The following is a 20,905-nucleotide window of genomic DNA, read 5'->3' on the forward strand; positions in this document are numbered from 1 at the left end:
GTCAAAAGTGACATTTATTCAATCAAAAACGTCATTTCTGACACTGACAGATCAGTATCATATCGGAAACAGATCGAATAACTAACAGCCATATTCGAACTTTAAGATACGTCAAATATAAGATATTGAAACGATATGGATCGGATATGTCAGTGTCAAACAAGTGTCAAAAGTGACGTATTTGTTTGAAAAAATTATATTTGACGCATCTTAAAGTTCGAATATGGCTGTAAAAATCAAATACGCGTTACGCTTCCCTATCGCTCGTAGTCGCAAAGCGAAGCTCTTTCGTAGCAGCGCTACCATGTAGCAGCTAAAGTTCGCTACGCCGTGGTTCAATTGTGGAATATTTCGCTTGCTCGGTGTTTTACAAGGGGGGAATATATTTTTGCATGGCGTATATAATTGATTGAATTATATTTTTACAGTTAAGTACACATTTTATATATTCACATATTTACCCAGATAATGCAAAATCGTGTGAGAGTAAAGATAGTCCGGGAGACACTGCCATCTAATTACGCCACCCCCCGCAGTCGCGGCTAGGAGGCTGCGCGGACCGCACGCCCGCGAGTGATGTGAGCACAATGACGGTGATACTCGTGTTCGGACTATTCGTTGGTGAGTTTAAAAAAAAAAGGTTTAAACAGTGGAAAAAAAGGATTTTTTTGGTGGTAAGATTAGTGATGTAGCTTAACGGTTTGTAAACGTTTAGAATTAAGGCTTGAGATTTTTTTCCGATGGATGGACTAGTCCTATAAAAATGCTACAATTGAAATTATATTAAAAATATTATGCATAAAAAAGGAAAATATTTAGTGTGGTGAGTGACATAGTTAAATGGTCCGTACACGGGATAATGATTTATACGCATTTAGAATTAAGGTTTGAGATATTTTTTTTCAGATTGGGAAAATCATACACTTAACTGAAAATAAAATAAAAACATTGCACATAAAAATTAATAAATTAAAAAGGTTAATTTTAGTGAGGAATACATTTTAAGATAAAATACAAATGAGTGACTACTTGACAATCGAATTTTTTTGGTAATTCGTTAGCTTTTAATATATTCATTAAATTATAGTATATAATTAGGCCTTAAAGTGTTGGTGCTTTTTCTTAATTTCAATATAATGAACGAAACCAGAGGCGTATTCAGATTTGACTTTAATCTGATATTGATTTCAGTATATCTTGCTCCCGTTGATGTATGGGTACGAGATAGTCGAGACAGGTTAAATTAAGATTAAAATATTATAATATTTCTTAAACGGAATAGAGATAAACCTACTTAATCTTATTCTGCGCGCCGCTCCCCAAAGCATCAATGCCCATATTATCTCGTTATATGGCGGGAAGATGTTGATAACTCGAGATATAAAATTGAAGAAATTTGAACCTTATGACTGTTTTTTATTTTTTAAGTTCAAATTTCTTACATTTTATACGTATCTCGAGTTGGTTATCAACTTCTGATCCAGCGTTTGGTTTGCGTTTGTGATTAAGCGTTTTCGAATTAAAATACGTGAGTGACCCGTTTTTAATATATTTAATATGGATCTGATCTACAGTAAATCTATAGACGCAACGCATATAAACGCCGAAAAGTACCACTTCTTTAATTTTTGTATGATTAGCGTCTTATGGCATTATTCATGAACGCGATACAAGTCTCTGTTAGCTATTAACCGTTTGCCTTATTTTGTAGTATTGATTAATGTAATTAAATAAAATTTTAAGAAAGGGCTGCACTGCAATTTGCACTGGCTGTGGCCACGGGAGACTGATGTCCCAACAATGTCAATTAAATATGTGTACAAAACGCGAGAGTCTAGTGTTATAGGGATAAAATTAATGAATCAATTAAGAGTTGAGGCTTATTAAGTTTTTTTCACATCACCTACATGGAAAAGGGATTATTGAGCATACTGTGGGACTAGATCGATCTGTGTACAATTATCCTATAATAATGTCGTCTATAGTCGATGAACAAATGTTAGTCAGTTTGAGGAGTCCTTACAGCCTACAGTTTATTGAAGTGAAAACTTCTTTAGCGGCGCTGGGCACTTTTTGAGGTGGGAAAAAAATTATATAAACTTGAGACAGCGTAAGGCGATCACGTGACCGTAAGGGGTGTAAGGCGATCACGCGACCGTGAGCCCCGTAAGGTGGCCACTCATAATTTAAATGGCATTTAAATCAATAAAGAAAAACTCAATGTTATTTAACATTTATGTTGCGGATTCCTTATTATTATATATTATTATCATTATTATATATTATTATCATTATTATATAATAATATAATAATGATAATAATATATAATAAATAAATAGAATACCTCCGCTAAACGTATGTATCGTGTTACCGGGCGTCGGTAACATAGTGAGGTGAGTTTTCACCTCTATCGGCACTCCCGGAGTGCAACCGTTGTTGTTTGTTTTTTACTCGTATTGCAGGACACATCCGGTATATAAACTTAATATGCCGTTAGCTCTTTGAGTAACAAGCACGGATAATGGACCCGGCGCTAGTTTCAAATTTGATCAACGCCGCCCAACTTGCTGCCGACTGTTAATCTTTCATGGCTCTTCAAGTTTTGCGAGTGAAGTTTGGCGGTAACTTTACCTTGTTCAGTTGTAACTGTCCTTTTATTATTGCAATAACGTGGCTAAAAGATATATGAATTGAGTCAGACCAAGACCAATCTGCAATGATTTTGAAAGCACACGCAGTGTGATAGCTAATGGGGTGGACTGTATTATGGGATGATGAGATGATGGAAACACGTTATATAATAAATTATTTTAATTAATAAACAAAGCACAAAGATGTTGATATTATCACGGTGACAGGCAGACTGACCTGACAATTATGAATCAAAAGGTTTTACAAATAATATATGTTCGAAGGAGGTCGCGCGCCAGCCAGTCGCCAACACAGTGCAAGTGTTATTTACGAGTATACGTCATATTTTCATAGAAGGTTGTGACGTTTATAATTAACACTCGCGCTGCGTGTGCTACCAAAATCGGTGCAGGCTTATCTGGGTTTAACTCTAGATAGATAGATATAACGCTTATTTGATTGATGCAAACACACAATTAAGAAAAAGAAACATATTGACAAACAGAAAAATAATATACACAATTAACAAAAATGCCCAATCCATACAAAATACAAAATTGTATTTACTTATATCCATAACAGTTGAAAACAGGGATCGGAACCGATTTTTTGAAAAAACTTCGAAATAACCATATTTTTCGAATTATTTTATACTCGAAATGTAGGACTCAGTTGTGTGTTTAGGTAACGACTTCGTATTATTAGATTGCCCAATTAGAAATGAAGTAATTAGCAAAGAACAAAATAATACCGTTTCCGTTCCCATACAAAAAATACCGGTATTCGATTCCTGGTTGAACATTTTACCTGGATTTGTACAGTTATTGTCTGGACTGATAGAAAATTAGTAAAAAACAAATATGCCAAAATTGCAAAAACTGTAATTAATTAACTATTATCTTCTTCCAAAATATCGACCGTTTAAAGTCGCATGTAAAACTCCTAAAACCGTTTCCTTCTAAATCCTGCCAGCACAAGTGCCAAATAAAAGGAGCATTTCTTTAAAACAATCAGCAACTCACATTACGACGCTCTCCCCAATTACAAACTCCGCAAAAAGAATCTAATTCAATTGCCGTGAACTTCCGTGTCAACTCTTTAAAAACGTCTTATGTTACCAGAAAACACTTGTTACTTCAGTCTGATTGAAACCGGTTGAAGGAACTACAGTTTTTTACAATTTAACGGGTAACGACACTCGTTTAAACAATTTGGATGTTGATTTTGGGTAATTTTCTAATTTTGTTTGAACTGCTGTACCTACTGCTGTGCTAGGTACCTACTTTGTATCTCAGGTAGGTACTTCGCTTTTGCATGAACGTTAAACTAAAACGTTAAGTCGGTAAAAGTATAAGGTAAGGACTAAGGAACATTTAAAATTGTATATGGAATTTGTTTTTCACTCCTAACTCTTATCTTATTACAGACTAGTCAAATAAACAGGCATACTCATAGCTATGGTCAATATAACTACATACTTATGGAAAAACAGTCGTCTTTGAATCGCTGATTTCTAATAAAAAAACACTTGAGTAAAGGCCCGCATTACTAAAATGTACTTAACTTAAGCACGGCCTATTTTTATTTATTCCATTATTCTTTTTACTGATATAAATATCTCCAAAACGCCTACACGCAGCAGTATTTACTGTTTTGTTGGCGTCAGCTAATTTACTTTTTAAGTAGGCTTTCCTGTTAACATTTCAGGTGGGTTTGATTATTCAGCCCACGGGCCACGCTTACTCAAATGTTGGAAATCAAAAACTGTCAACATAAAAACTACCTCTTAAAAATATACCAATTGAATGGGGAACGCTGAAAAATTTATAGGGATGAGACCATATTTGAATTTTATAACAAAATCTAGTTAGATACTCGTAGAGAGAAAATAAGCAAAGCTATTGTAGTTATATTTTTGGAGTTAACTGTTCTATTCTGTTGTCTTGTCAGGTAGTTGAAAATGTTGAGGTTTATTTTGATTGATTTCCTGTATCCAATTTTCCTTTGACAATAAAAACTTTATAAGAAATATACTCTATGAGTTGTTTTTTCTTTTGTTCTCGTTGTTTCGTTTTTCTCAGATTTTGACAGGTGAATAGATAGAGTTCCATATTCAACATAAGCGCAATTTCACCGTATGTCCTACAAAATCGTCCACTGAGCTACAAAAATCTATGGAATTTGCGTAATAAGCCATTTAACGGAAATTTACATACATTTTTGTCTTAAATTGCAATCATCATCATCTTCCTCGCGTTGTCCCGGCATTTTGCCACGGCTCTTGGGAGCCTGGGGTCCGCTTGGCAACTAATCCCAGTAATTGGCGTGGGCACTAGTTTTTACGAAAGCGACTGCCATCTGACCTTCCAACCCAGAGGGTAAACTAGGCCCGTTTAGGGATTAGTCCGGTTTCCTCACGATGTTTTCCTTCACCGAAAAGCGACTGGTAAATATCAAATGATATTTCGTACATAAGTTCCGAAAAACTCATTGGTACGAGCCGGGGTTCGAACCCGCGACCTCCGGATTGCAAGTCGCACGCTCTTACCGCTAGGCCACCAGCGCTTAAATTGCAATATCGTGTTTATTCCGACCAGAATGCTCTTCTCAAACCTACCAATTTTTATCAACAGCTGACTAAAAATGGCCCAAAAAATTGTACACCATACTCGTAAAACAGAAAAATGACTGCACATAAAATTCAAATTGCGAACACGAATTCCCCTCCTCATTCCGGTAACGGATTAAAACTCATAGGTAATACAATTACGCGAAGAGAAATATAGTTACGCCGATAATTCCTTTGATCATGTCGAGGCGACAAAAGTGTCGGGGGCGGTAAAATAAGTGATCAAATTGTGGGTAATTTAAGCTGCAGGGCGTTTTTTTTTGTTGTCCCCTACACTTTTTTTTCAAATTTGGGATTTTTTATGTTATTTCTACTCAGAATCACGAGCTCTTTCTATCCTAATCGGAGAAAAAAAGTGTCCTAAGGTTTTTATTTCCATTCCGTCACCATTTTTCATAGACTTTGTATGGCGGTCGCGGAATGGAAAGACCGAAAAATGTATGGAAATTTTGGGACACTTTTTTTCTCCTATTAGGATAGAAAGAGCTCGTGATTCTGAGTAGAAATAACATAAAAAATCCCAAATTTGAAAAAAATGTAAGGGACAACTTTAAAAAAAAACGCCCTGTTATTACCTGTCATGGCATGTGTCACTTTCGCACTTACATAGTTGTTAGAACGTGACATGGTGACAAATGACAATGAGACGGCCATCATAGCCTTATGGGTTGATACTGATAGGTAGTATATTTTTTGGTGATTTGTTTATCATGTGTATATCTGTGTGCATGACTAATTTCATTCTTAACATTTATAATAAAGTAACAGCTTCTTTAATGCCTTTGTCGCAAGGAAATTCTTGAACTTAAGAAATAAGGAGTAAAAATGTAAACTACAGGAAATATTTTAAAAGTCGGTAAAAAGCAAGACTTGCATTCAAGTTTATGTAAGAGCTACTTCAAACATCGCGCTTAAGGTGTCTTATAAAATGTTTTTCTGTACCTTATCCGACTACTATAGGAATGTATTCTGCAGAAATTTTATTTTCATTTCTCATGCCACACATATAACAATGGACATTGTTAAAGTGATTAAAGTGATACGTTTCTACTCTAGGGCATTTTATTTTATTAAAACTTTATTGCACATAATACAAAACAAAATGTACAAATGACGGACTTAATGCCTAAAGGCAGTCTCTACCAGTCAACCGTAGGGCTAAACAGAGATGTAATAAAAATGTTAAAAGATAAAAAAGTAAGACAATTTAATGTGGAACTATTGCAAACATAATAAACGACATATAAATACAATACACAAATAAAAATATTAAAATATATACAATTTATATACTACTAAATAATATACGTCACACATACTCGTATATATCACTATCCATGTATGTTTTTTTACGAGCCTTTAAGGTCGAATCAGAGCACAACGGCTTTGCGTATTTGTTAGAGCCATGCACACTGCACGCACACGTCACGCAAGAGGTGTGCCGTGTCTCTCATAAAGATCTGTATTACAACGCGCACGTGAACGTCTACGCACACGCATTCAGTGTACACAGGCCTTTATTGTTTCACCATGTCCGTCCGTTTGTTACTATATCAAGCATGTGTTAATACTGTGACTAGCCACTGCTATAGTATGCAGAGTAAGCTTGGACGGACTCTAAAAACTTTCCTCAATAAATTACATTACTTTATTCATTAAAGAAAATTCGCTCAAGTTTTCAAAACTGCTAAACTTTTTAAAATGAAAACTTGGGTTTAAAATTTCTATTACAAGCAATCATATTCGTCGGACAGGTTTCTTGAAAACTGAAATAAAACTGCTGGAACTTTTCGCGTGGAATCTAAAACCAACATAAAAAGTAATTGCATTTCAAATTCCGTGAAACATGTTTTCGCCTCCCTCTGAAAGGCAAAGTCAAAATATGTATGTACCTATAGGCCCTATAGCTGAAATAGGTACTTCAGGCCTACTTTGTACAAGTAACATGTTGGAATATGTACCTACTACATGAGCGGCGTTCAGAATTTAAACTTTATTTGTTTTGGATGTTGGCGGCCGATCGTAAAGTTGTTGTGTAGGTAATTTAAATGTTGTGACGGTTGTCACATTAAACCAATTTGCTTCAGATGCCCAATGGGCAAACTGTCTAGAAATAAGAACCCCGTGTAACGAGACAATGATTTTCACGTTTCACGATTCTTATTATTCTCATTTTTAGGGTTCCGTAGCCAAATGGCAAAAACGGAACCCTTATGGATTCGTCATGTCTGTCTGTCTGTTTGTCCGTCCAGTCACAGCCACTTTTTTCCGAAACTATAAGAACTATACTGTTGAAACTTGGTAAGTAGATGTATTCTGTGAAACGCATTAAGATTTTCACACAAAAATAGAAAAAAAAACAATAAATTTTGGGGGTTCCCCATTACTTAGAACTGAAACTCAAAAAATTTTTTTCATCAAACACATACGTATGGGATATCTATGGATAGGTCTTCAAAAATGATATTGAGGTTTCTAATATCATTTTTTTCTAAACTGAATAGTTTGCGCGAGAGAGTGGTAAAATGGGTGTGTGTCCCCCTGTAACTTCTAAAATAAGAGAAATATAAAACAAAAAAAAATATATGATGTACGTTACCATACAAACTTCCACCGAAAATTGGTTTGAACGAGATCTAGTAAGTAGTTTTTTTTTAATACGTCATAAATTACGGAACCCTTCATGGGCGAGTCCGACTCGCATTTAGCCGCTTTTTTATTCCTATGCCTAGAAATTTCATGATCTGTCGGATATTACGATCATCCGCCGACATGGATAATGGATAATATATGATACGTCTAATACGTCCTAACTTAGTGCACGTCACTGCGATGCCTTAGGATCAATTTTTTATGTTGTAGATTTTTTGATTCGTCAGATTACGATAAAATTTGGTGGATGTGCCTATAGAGTTCTCAATTCTGTATAGCGTATGATATTTTCAAAACTTAACGAAAAATAACTTTCATTTTTTTCGGGACCGATTTTGATTTCATATTTATAATCTGAGCCAATTTTATCAAAATCTAACAAAAGAAAAACTATAACAAAATAATAATCGGCTTATAATAATCTAATGTAATAACAGTCTAATGTAATACTTTGAGTTTGCACTGTGTATCTACTCGTCTCTCGTGTCACGTGTGTACTCGTTTATCTCGTGTCTACTCGTGTATCTCGTGTCTACTCGTGTGCAAAAAACCATAATAATATTATTTTAGACAATTTCTACTTATTACCTCCATTTATAGACGGGTATATCGCCTATACTTCTAAATGGGAATGAGAATGGGTGGGTCTATAAATGGAATGATACATTGCTTGATAACAGAAAAAATAGTAAATATTATTACTCTAAATGATTATTTATTGATTAAACACATTATACTTATTGTGTGTGTGTGAAGTTTCAAGTGTGTAGCTGTAATACTTCAAAAGTTACAAGTAAGTGAAATTATGTCTAACCGCTGACTCTCGCCAAAACATGCCCGTATTGGGCGGTTACGGAGTGATTCAAGGGCCCGTAGGTAAAGGGTTAACTCACATTTATAGACGGGTCTAACGTGAAATTTATTCAATTACCTTTATATACCGACGTTTCGACACAGGTTTCACTGGTCATGGTCGCGGCTAACTGATGTCCCAGCAAAATGTCAAAACAGAGATTTGTGCAACTACCCGACGAAAAGTGTATGAAAAAGTTTGGGGTAGACATCACATTTTCAATCCACCCACTACACATAATTTCTACTTACTTGCCGCAAAAACACATAAACAGCGAATAGCAATATTTCCAAGTTGTTCCGTAGATCAAGAAGCCTCGTCACAGCAGCGAGAGATCAAAGTATAAGTAAGCTTGAAAACTAATCTCAGTTATATAACGTTAGCAGGGCGAGCAAGTTTTGACAGATGGACAGACAGAACCGCAATAGCTGCTTCGCAACGTCTGCGGGCTACAGAAAACACGATTAAAGTTAAAATGAACGATGTTTACGAACGATTATGTTTTATATTTATAAACATAATTTTGACATTGATGCAAATTTATAGTGTAATTTTTATCTTGAAATAAAGATATCTACTTAAATCTAAATCTGATTGATATCAAAATAAAATAAATCATTATTTATTTATTTATTTTATTTTCATATTGACTTATCCCACAATTAAATAACCTCAATAAAGATTTTGTTGTGTGTACTGGACAACGATGTATATCATAGATGTTCTCTATGTACTACATAGGGAACATTCATTTCCATTTTGGGCGGGATAGTTACGAAATCACAACTTCTTCAACTTCAAAAAAATGAATGTAATTTTTCGTTGAGACGAAAATTAAATACCTACTACAATTTTTCGTAACTCAGTGGAAGATTGTAGGATTTAAGGTGAAATTGCACTTAAATTGTAGGCACAGAATACGGAGCCACCAACTTTCATAAAAAATCGGTCCTAACATCAGTGTAAAACTCACTAGTGATGGGTAGGACATCAATTTAAAATGAGTTTGTATGAGTACCTCATTTTCTAAAATGAGGTGTTACAATGTCTTACTTCAAATGAGGTGAGGTACTAGCATATTTTCAGCGTCGACTATTCCATTAATTCCAACGGCGACAAAAATATTTAATGTATATACATATTTATGTATTCATCACTTCCTTTATAAATAAATAAATAGTAACATTTAATTGGAGTGCAATTCTGGAGGTTAAGAATAGAACTTTTAGGAGAAATTTAATTTTAGAATCAAGTAAAATGAATAGAGGAGTGAAGTAAGACATTTTTGCGGTACGAAGTACTGCGACAAATTAACAAAATGAGTGGTACAAATGAGGTGCCTCACGAGTGAGCGACTCAACACTAAAACTCACGATAATTCCGTATGTGTACCAATGTGTACCAATATGTGTACCTTAAATATACCAACTGTTAAAATCATTTCGTTTCCTTTTCGCTTGATTTTAGTCCTTTTTTCCTACACGTGCCGTGCAGAGATGATCACTTTCACAATTAATTACTCAAATAAAGCGACCCTTTGTTCCACTCGCGTTTCTCCTCGGTTACATTTTCATTTCATTTCATTTATTCTTTCCTTTGTGTGTGTGCTTGGCTTGGTCATAAGACCGTTGTATTGAGACATTAATGATTTATACATAAGTATAAATCATTAATGTCTCAATACAACCCTGTGATGGTATTGCAATACATTTAAGAGCTAAAAACGAAAGTACCTATCTAATTATCTATACATACAATTAAAATACAATTGAAATTAATTTCAAAATAAAATTTAAATATTTCTTAGGCATTGTTAGGCTTTAAAATATGATTTAATTTGATTTACGAAGCGAATGTTACTTATGTACAATTGAGAGAGAAAAATAGACGGCTGGACCCAGGGTCTCCGAAACATGTCGAGTGTAGTGAGGTAAATACTTACACGTGTGTACCTACGTGAACAACACGAGGGCTGGGAGGTCAAACCCGATAAATCAAAATATCTTTTCATTCAAATTAGAACTCCTCATAATACTTATATGTCACATATAGTTCCAATTTCAAAAATCCTTTTGCTCGAGTTGTCGGGTTTGACCGCCCACCCCTCGAACATGAATAATATGGCTCACGGCCTGTTTCGAACTAATCATATACGTCAAAAATTAGCTCTAGATACGATATGGATCGGATATGTCAGTATCAAAAGTGACGTTTCTGTCAAAATACTGATTGAAGGAATAATAAAACTGAATTGATTAAAGATTCCAGTTTTTTTTCAAAGACCTGCGGTGTTTATGTTTTTTGCCAACGCTGGTTACAGAAACAAGGTTTCAATTTGTGATATTACGAAATAGTAAAGCCTCATTCTACAAAATCATCATTCCCCTGGCCATACCAAATCGCAAATTCCCAGGAGATTCCACTTTATTACTTTTATTCGCATCTCACTTTTGGTGACTGTGTAACCCGTGCCAAGTTCTATCTACAACCAATGCTTAGTAGAATCTCCTGGGAATTTGCGAATAGGTATAGCCAGGGGAATGAAATTGCTGAGGAATGACCTTAAAACGAGAGAAAACTAAAGTGTTTGCACGTACGATAATGTAAAAGGAAGCTTGTGGTTTCAGCTTCGAGGTGGATAGGAATCGCCATTACATTCCACTGAACTCGTCTCTTAATACAAATGTGCTTGGTTTTCATTTCAAAGGATTAGATTAAGTGTTAAGTTTAATTTTGCAGAATTTTTGTTACTACAGTACTATGCTAGTTTGGTAAAACAATTGGTGTAGCTAATTTGAGTTAAAATTAGCTTAAATAGTGTTTTATGTTATTCTCGTAAATATTAAAAAAAACCCTAAACTTGCAATTGTACCCACAACTTACACCTTACTTAGGTACACTTACAACCCTAAACTTATAAATGTGAAACAGATGTCATATAAGGGCGTCTTTGACCAACTCTAAGGGCGAACAGTACGTGCTCACACTTGAGCGTGCTAAGTATTGCGAGAGACATGGTGCTGCCATCTATAAAACTTTGGGAACAAACATTTCATACAATATTTTGATTAGCTCCTTACCTTACGATTGATTTTTGTGTAGGTCCTAAGTGAGCCTTTTTTCTGTAATAGCGCCCTATGCAGGTATTTATTGTAATTAATTTAAAGCAGAAGTACCTATTTCACGTTAGGGTGATATTGGCAATTAGTGGGTACCGTTCACCGAAAGCAGCATGGGGTTGCCAGGCAACTGTCAATATTTGATGCGACAAACGACCAAGAAATTGAAGCAGTGTAATTATGCCAAAGCCAACATTTGACTTTGAGAATAAGCCACTTGAAACAACGACATAATTATGGGTTTGCCTACACAGCGTGTATTTTTAGCACAACCGACAAATTGACACGAGGCGTAGGTTTGAAGGGGTATGAAATGATTCTAATATAGGTACATTCTTTAGTCCTCCTATAGAGGAGAACAGCCGGACAGATAGACAATACCAAAGCCATTTCAACCAAACTGAAACAAAAACGCTTCGCTCACGCTGCGCTTTCTCTCGATTAAAAAATCAAGTGGGCAAACCCACAATCTAAAGCATGTCTAGATTAATCTATATACTGTGCAGGGTAAAGATTAATTTTGTGGCAGAGATAGAAAAATGGAGGTTGTTTTTTTGAGATAAAAATAACGCTTTGGACTAGTCAGATGATAACTCAAATGAAAACCTTTTTTTTTGTAGGGATGTGCCTAAATTTATTTTTGATGCTTTTAAATAAGTATGAATAACTAAAATTATATAAGAGCATTTTTCATAGAATAACAAACTATTTAATTATTTTTTTTTAATATTTACCGTACTAAGATATTATTGCTTATCAACCACCCACAAGAGGCTTAGGGCTCATAGTTTCGCCATTATTTATATCTATATAACTTTTACGCGTTACATTTACAGATGTTCGATGTCGTAAAAACTAGTGTCTTTATTGCTGGTGTTTAGTAACGCAGTGCATCCTAAATACCTATACCTTTAACTCTGAAATAGCGGAAAGATGAGAAGATAAGTTATCTTATTAATAGGTGCATAATAATAAGTTACTAAGAAACTATTACATTCATAAATTGACTTTTAAAATTTTATTAAACTAGCATAGGTATAGGGTGTGATTTTTTTTATTTCAGAATTCGATTTGAATGCCAAGTTAGATTTTGATAAAATTGGAAATTGTCGTGAAAATATTGTATGTATGTAATTTACCGTCGAGTTACGAAAATACCATACGTTTTCGTAGTTCATATTCAGTTATTTTAGGACATAAATTGCGTTTAATATTGCACAGAATAGGGCACTGTATCTTTATATTCATAAGATTCAACATCAAAATAAAAATCGGCCCTAATGCTAATGCTCCAGGGTTCTTCAAATTTAAGTATAATCTTGTGCCTAGCAGAGAAACGTATAATACTTATACACGAAATGATGTGAGCTATGAGCCATACATTGAGTTCGAACCACAAATTCTGTTAACTATTTTTGATAACGGCAGTTGGCACGCGACGGCGCACTTGCGTGATCCACTTACAGATACATACATTATGTCTGTGTTCATTACCGACGGAGATAACCACATCGTTGAACCGAATAAAGGCACCAAAAAGAATTCGCTTCGCGGTCCAGTTGAAGCGAAGCCAAGACGCGAATAATTTGATCAAGTGGGAGTCCATCTATCTTGCAACTTCTCTAATGTTTTAGAAGTTAAAACGAGTAATATATCAAGCCGGGAGCGGTTGGTAAACTAGATTGAGGCTAGTATTTTGGGGGGTGAAAAGGTCGTGAAAAACTGAAAACAATAAGGGTCGCTTATAAAGGATTGTACAGTATATCAGCCGTCTCGCTCACGCCAATACACGTACAGAAGTACGAGCGAAACGCACGATAACTAAATAACTTGATTCAAAATTTCAAATATTATCATTCGGATGTCAGTGTACGTTTGAATTGGCCTGATAGTTTAACTCACCAATTTTTAGTCTCTCACTTAACATATTTCAGAGAGCCTTAATCTCCCTTTTTATGGATTATGAGTACCTACTTTGTACCTAACTAGTTAATGTATCTTACGAGCCAGTTTTACCGCCAAATGAGGGTCCAGACATCAACAGAAACCAGAAAACTGCGCTGGCAATTTCAACAATTAAAGTTAGTACATAATATATATCTAAATCGATGATAAAGATATACTCGTATACCGATAGGCTGATGATGATGGTAAAGATCTATGCCCTGTTTATCAAAAGCTTGTAACTTGTAATATTAGTGGAAGTCCCTTTTTGACAGCTTTTGTTAGAAAGGTACTTCCACTTGTATTACAAGTTACAAGCTTTTGATAAACAGGGCACTACTCGCGATAATTCTTCAAGCGATTGTGACCTTCTCGTCAAGATGAGCTACTCTCGAATCGGTACAAGCTACATCATTCCCATCCCTATTCGTACACGAGGAATTTATGGAGCGATGATTTTTTCATGTCCACTAGTCGAGCCGTAACGTCATGTTTAATGTAGCGGGAATCTAATAGACTAGTTAATTGGTACAATTTTATTACATTTCGGTAGTAATCATTCGGATTAAGTCCATATGGGATAACGAATGTAGGTTATGTAACTAGTTTCTGCCTACAACGTCATCTGAGGTTAAGCTAAACATCCTACACAGAAAAAAGCTTAGTTTTGAAAAAAGAATCGTCCGCGTAAGTCACCAAAAACTTTTAACTCAATTTTCATCCCTCAATGGTAAAAAAATCCTAAATAGTACCATAATACAGTGTGTTTGACAAGAGCGTGACCAGAGTTTATGTATATTTTAAGGATGTGGCAGAGAAAAAAAAGTACTCGCTGAATAGAATGTTCTTTTGTCTAAAATGCTTCGTAAAAAATAATAAAAAACTTTTGACAGTTTCCCACCTAAAGTTCAATTTAAAAAAAAGAATGCCGCTCACGCTCTTATCGTACATAGTGTAAATATGAAAATTACACTTTTCAACTCTCATTGTGTAGGTATATACTGCGAGCTGCGGTACAAAATTTATATTTAAACATATCACTCTTATTCCACAATTTTATAGTTTGTTGTCTAAGATTTACAAACGCCACTTGTAACTAGCCATTATTTACACATTATATAACCCAACACACATTCACACACATACTCGTACACCAAACCCTCGGGACGGACCACTCAGAATGATATATGGGCATATCGCGAGATCGCTGAGATCACTTGCCACATTACGTAGATTAACACGCTATTGTTACACGCGTGTTTTTTGTCACAAAGGAAAGCAAGGTTAACAAACTATAATATAGTTAGTACCACAGAACATATTAGACGGAAAAATATAACCTTAAGATATCAAATCATTATTCATCACTTTTTCATTCCTTCAGTATTTTTTTTTTATAAAATTCTGTTCAATGGAAAATTTAAGCAGTGTCAAGGTAGTAAGAACAAAATATACGATGATTATGCAGTGTATACGGTGCCTTAAATATAGTAACATAAAAATGAATGGCCAGGAGCCTTACATAATATACGAAACAGAAATGCTATTGTATTATAATATTAAACTAGGGCTAGCACCTGAGGGCGATGGCGCGAACTTTGGTCCTGTTGGCCGCGGGCGGAAAAACTTGAATGTGCAACCCTAACGAGGGTCGACCTTTTGAGTTGATGTCGTGAGTGAGCATAACATATTATAAAGGCTCTTAGTAAAGGAAGTGTTAGAGTTGATAATAAAATGATGGTACCTGTGATGGGATGTTTCTAGTTTGCATATATTTATCAAGGACAGTATTTTAACACATTCACTGCCAGCGACCAGATAGGCGTAATTTTTGTTTAAGGCGCGGCGCGGTAGGTTCAGCTAGCTGAATTTTTGAAAAACCGAGGCGCATTTTTAAACCACACAGTTGCCAAATTTTATTGTAAACAATCTTAAGGCCTTTCTCTAGTAACTTCATCGATACGAAACCTGATTTTTTCGATAACAAAAACAAACTGTCCTAAAACGAAGTTTAAAATTTTGTATTTTTTTTAAAGCTAAAAATATAAAAATGGCTTCTAAAAATGTGCAATTATATTTCTGATCGAACTCATTCATTACTCATAACTTTTTTTTGTTAAAACTAACACAAAGTTAAAATTCAAAAACATCCGAGATCCGGGCAGAGCACGCACGGTTCAAGCACACGCTTACCTACGTTCAGTGGGAGTGAGAAATATAAATACGTTATCGACTAAAGGCGTACCGCATAGCTTGCACTAGTTAGCAGTTTTTTTATTATTGTTATTTATTAACCCCTCGACCCCAGGACCTCTCAAATCCATACAATTCCGACTCATATTGGAGCCACTGGGATCTGAGAGGTTAATACACAGTACAGGGCATAAATCTAGACTAGAGACTAGATCCCTCGATCCCTGCAAAACTGTGAATGCGTTATTAACACACTTTATATTAACTTCTAAAAGTGAAGTTAATATAAAGTGTGTTAATAACGCATTCACAGTTTTGCAGGGATCGAGGGATCTTACAAACTAACAACTTAGAACTTACAAACTAACACTAAATAAAAGCTAAGAAAATCTTGCAAGAGTTGCAAGTGGATTTTTAGTTTACCTACTTACTTCTAATAGCCGAAGCGCTTTTGAAATATTGCAAGTATGTATAATACAAAAGTATAATAATATTATTTAAGAGGGCACTAAAGGAATTTAAAAAAACTGAAAAAATATATATTTAGGTACAAAAAGACAATACAATAATCTGGTATCATCGACCAGAAGATGGATAGTGGAACTATTCGGTGTTTCTGTTTACCCTAGAGATTGAACATATGTGATTTGTTTTGATGAGTAAATTCTTTAGGGGCATGAAGTAAGTCAGAAGTATGTTTGGAAATAATATAATTTTTGGCTGAAACTTATTTCTTATTATAGTTGGTCAAACCAATTTTTCAGTAAATAAGAACAAATAAAACTATACTCGTCCTTTTCTTTAGGGTGCTAGTACTAGTGTAAGACAGAGATAGTATGATTCTCTCTATCGATGTTTAAAATGAGACAGTCCTTTGACAAACTATATCTTCTTTTGTTTTGTGCGGTGACTATGTTTAATTTACGGCACGCTGATAGGGCAGCAGATGTTTCCAGCCGACTTCAAAAAAGTTGGTGGAAAGTTAATCCGGATTTGAATTCCGGCCATTTTCATTTTTCATTTTCGAAGCGTAATAGTGCGCGAGAAAACGATGTACCGATAACAAAACGCTAACAGGAACGTATGCGTCAATGGGAAAGCTCAGCTATACAGCTGTTGAATAGGTTCTGAGCCTAGTCCGGGATATTGTACTTCAACAAAGACATGATTCTACCTATATGAGTCTGACATCGTGACACCTGTGACTAAGACGGGTCATAGTAGCTTTAGAGGTAGGACTTCATTTTTATACCTGAATAATTATAATTATCCTACATTTTATATTAGCCTAGTATAGTATATACTTCCCATGTTCGTAGTTGTATCTATAGATCGGTACCTAGGAAGTACTTATAGGTGTGTAAGAATTACGAGTGAGGTAAAGTTACCGATCAAAGCAACCCTTTACGAAGGGCTCAATTTCCAGAGAGGAATCCGGATTCCTTTCTCGGATCCCTACCTTACGGGTTTAAGAAAAGCGATACTGATAGAAAGCTTAAGCTTTTCCCACGATTTCCCGGTAAGGGATAACGTTACGGCTAAGGTGGAGCGCAGGTAAGAAAGTTTCTGCAGATTTTTTGAGCATATTAAGATTTTCATTCATTTTAGTACTACTGTTAAATTTGATTAAACATGGTATTTGTTGAAAAAGATAATTCTGTTATGTAATTATATCAAATTAAAGTAAAAAAGTTAATATAGTCATCCAATTGAAAGAAAAACAGAAAAATGTTTAGCAAATACGCCCTAATCCCTTTTAAGATAACGTAAATGATAATAAAATACTTAGGTTTCAAAGCTAGGATGGGTCAAAAATACATAATAAAGCACCGATATAGGAACGATATATTGTTAAGTAATTAGGAACCTACCTGTCATTTAATTTCGCCCACAAAAATCCGATGTCTGACTATAAAGTGCTTAACTCTTACTTGTCTTCTTAAAGTTTCTGACCTCTTATCAAACGCATGGTACGTAAACGGTACGCATTTTGACGTCAAATTACACTCAGGTTCGTAAGTTAAGTTAAACAACCGAACACAAATGTTTCGTGAAGATAGGCTTACAAGTTTCCGGACTCTCCGGGCTCTGTTTTGGGAAACATTTTGTTTAAAGTCCCGATAAGGCTGTGGCTTACTTGATAGCGTATATGCTTACCCACATTTGTGGCCACACAATGGCGGAAACAGGGGTTGCATCCGATAGAAATCCTGGCTATTTTACTATTCGTCAGTGATTTAATTTAAATTAGATACATGAATGTTACAAGTACATATATAAAACACATTAAAATTAACTTATACTACAAAAAAAAACCGGCCAAGTGCGAGACGGACTCGCGCACGGAGGGTTCCGCACCATCAACAAAAAATAGAGCAAAACAAGCAAAAAAACGGTCACCCATCCAAGTACTGACCCCGCCCGACGTTGCTTAACTTCGGTCAAAAATCACGTTTGTTGTATGGGAGCCCCACTTAAATCTTTATTTTATTCTGTTTTTAGTATTTGTTGTTATAGCGGCAACAGAAATACATCATCTGTGAAAATTTCAACTGTCTAGCTATCACGGTTCGTGAGATACAGCCTGGTGACAGACGGACGGACGGACGGACGGAGGGACGGACAGCGGAGTCTTAGTAATAGGGTCCCGTTTTTACCCTTTGGGTACGGAACCCTAAAAAATATTACACGACCGGTCTGGCCTAGTGGGTAGTGACCCTGCCTGTGAAGCCGCGGTCCTGGGTTCGAATCCCAGTAAGGGCATTTATTTGTGTGATGAGCACAGATATTTGTTCCTGAGTCATGGTTGTTTTCTATGTATTTAAGTATTTGTAATTGTATATTATATCTATCGTTGTCTGAGTACCCACAACACAAGCCTTCTTGAGCTTACCGTGGGGCTTAGTCAATTTGTGTAAAAAAATGTCCATTAATATTTATTATTATTATTCTCTTTATTTATTTATCATCTTAAGTTAGGTTATTTTATAATATGGATATAAAAATAAAATACAAAAACACTTACAAAAACAATACAAAATACGTATAAACATATTATAAAAAAAACCTAACCTAGGGTGCCGCCAGCAGCGGGGCAAGGCCCAAGCTGCCGGTGGTCAGGGCTGCAGAGAGAGGAACCGGCGGACTATCCGCGCCGTGTCCAAGATCACCGCCTTCTGCATCTGACCCTTGATCCAACCACCTAGCGAGAGTCTCTCAAGATGTTGGTCGAGACTCTTCGCTATTAGACCGTTCGCTGAAACAACTATCGGGACAATGATCGTCGAATCAACATCCCACATGGCGGTTATCTCGTGAGCCAAGTCTAGGTACTTACTAGACTTATCCTTCTCGGCTTTCACGAGATTCTCATCATGGGGGATGGTGATGTCAACGAGCACGGCCCGGCGCTGCGATCGATCTATTATCACAATGTCAGGCTTATTGGCTACAATAGTCCTGTCAGTGATGATAGATCGATCCCAATAGAGCGTGGCACGACCATTCTCGAGAACTTGCGCAGGTGAATACTTGTAGTACGGTACTTCGCGGTCCACAAGGCCGTATAGAAGAGCAAGCTGCTGGTGAATAATCCTGGCTACGAGATTATGTCTGTGCAAGTACTCGCCGTTAGCAAGATGAGAACAACCGGAAATGATATGCCTGAGTGACTCTCCGGGACGGCGGCATGCCCGACAAATGTCGACCGTACCTTCCTTCAGGATATATTTCCGATAGTTGTTCGTCATCATTACTTCGTCCGCAATTGCACAGGCAAAACCCTCGGTTTCTCCGAAGAGGTCCCCGAATCGTAACCAGTTCACCGACGCGAGCAGGTCCACATCAGGTCCCGTGAGGGCCTTGTAGAACCGCCCGTGTAGCACCTTACTCTCCCATGCCGCCTTGCGATCCGCAGTACTTAGTACCACAGGTTTGCGCCAGTTCTCGTTTGCCAAGGAGAGCGGCGTGAGGTTCCTGTCTACTGCCACCACATCACGATGCATCCCACACTCGTTGTTAAGGAAATAATTCCTGAGATTGTACACCTCGCGGTTGTGGAGATCCTTGGCGTTATTATCCTTCCTTATTATTATTATTATTCACTTTATTTATTTCTGATCTTAGGTTAGGTTATTTTATAATATGGATATAAAAATAAAATACAAAAACACTTACAAAAACAATACAAAATACATATAAACACATTATAAAAAACCTAACCTAGGGTGCCGCCAGCAGCGGGGCAAGGCCCAAGCTACCGGTGGTCAGGGCTGCAGAGACAGGAACCGGCGGACTATCCGCGCCGTGTCCAAGATCACCGCCTTCTGCATCTGGCCCTTGATCCAACCACCTAGCGAGAGTCTCTTAAGATGTTGGTCGAGACTCTTCGCTATTAGACCGTTCGCTGAAACAACTATCGGAACAATGATCGTCGAATCAACATCCCACATGGCGGTTATCTCGTGAGCCAAGTCTAGGTACTTACTGGACTTGTCCTTCTCGGCTTTCACGAGATTCTCATCATGGGGGATGGTGATGTCAACGAGCACGGCCCGGCGTTGCGCTCGATCTATTATCACAATGTCAGGCTTATTGGCTACAATAGTCCTGTCAGTGATGATAGATCGATCCCAATAGAGCGTGGCACGACCATTCTCGAGAACTGGCGCAGGTGAATACTTGTAGTACGGTACTTCGCGGTCCACAAGGCCGTATAGGAGAGCAAGCTGCTGGTGAATAATCCTGGCTACGAGATTATGTCTGTGCAAGTACTCGCCGTTAGCAAGATGAGAACAACCGGAAATGATATGCCTGAGTGACTCTCCGGGACGGCGGCATGCCCGACAAATGTCGACCGTACCGTCCTTCAGGATATATTTCCG

At 36.5% G+C, this 20,905-nt stretch overlaps 1 protein-coding gene across 1 annotated transcript in view; it reads left to right on the top strand.

The window, feature by feature from the left end:
* Window positions 1-521: 521 nt before the first annotated feature.
* Window positions 522-20,905, top strand: part of LOC134651255 (uncharacterized) — a 38,030-nt gene continuing 17,646 nt past the window's right edge. The window contains exon 1 of the mRNA XM_063506323.1: window positions 522-621. Coding sequence (XP_063362393.1) covers window positions 588-621 — 34 coding nt within the window. The 5' untranslated portion in view covers window positions 522-587. The remainder of the gene's footprint in view (window positions 622-20,905) is intronic.

This window comes from Cydia amplana, chromosome 9 (genome assembly GCF_948474715.1).
Source record: "Cydia amplana chromosome 9, ilCydAmpl1.1, whole genome shotgun sequence".
NCBI classification, from domain to species: Eukaryota; Metazoa; Arthropoda; class Insecta; order Lepidoptera; family Tortricidae; genus Cydia; species Cydia amplana.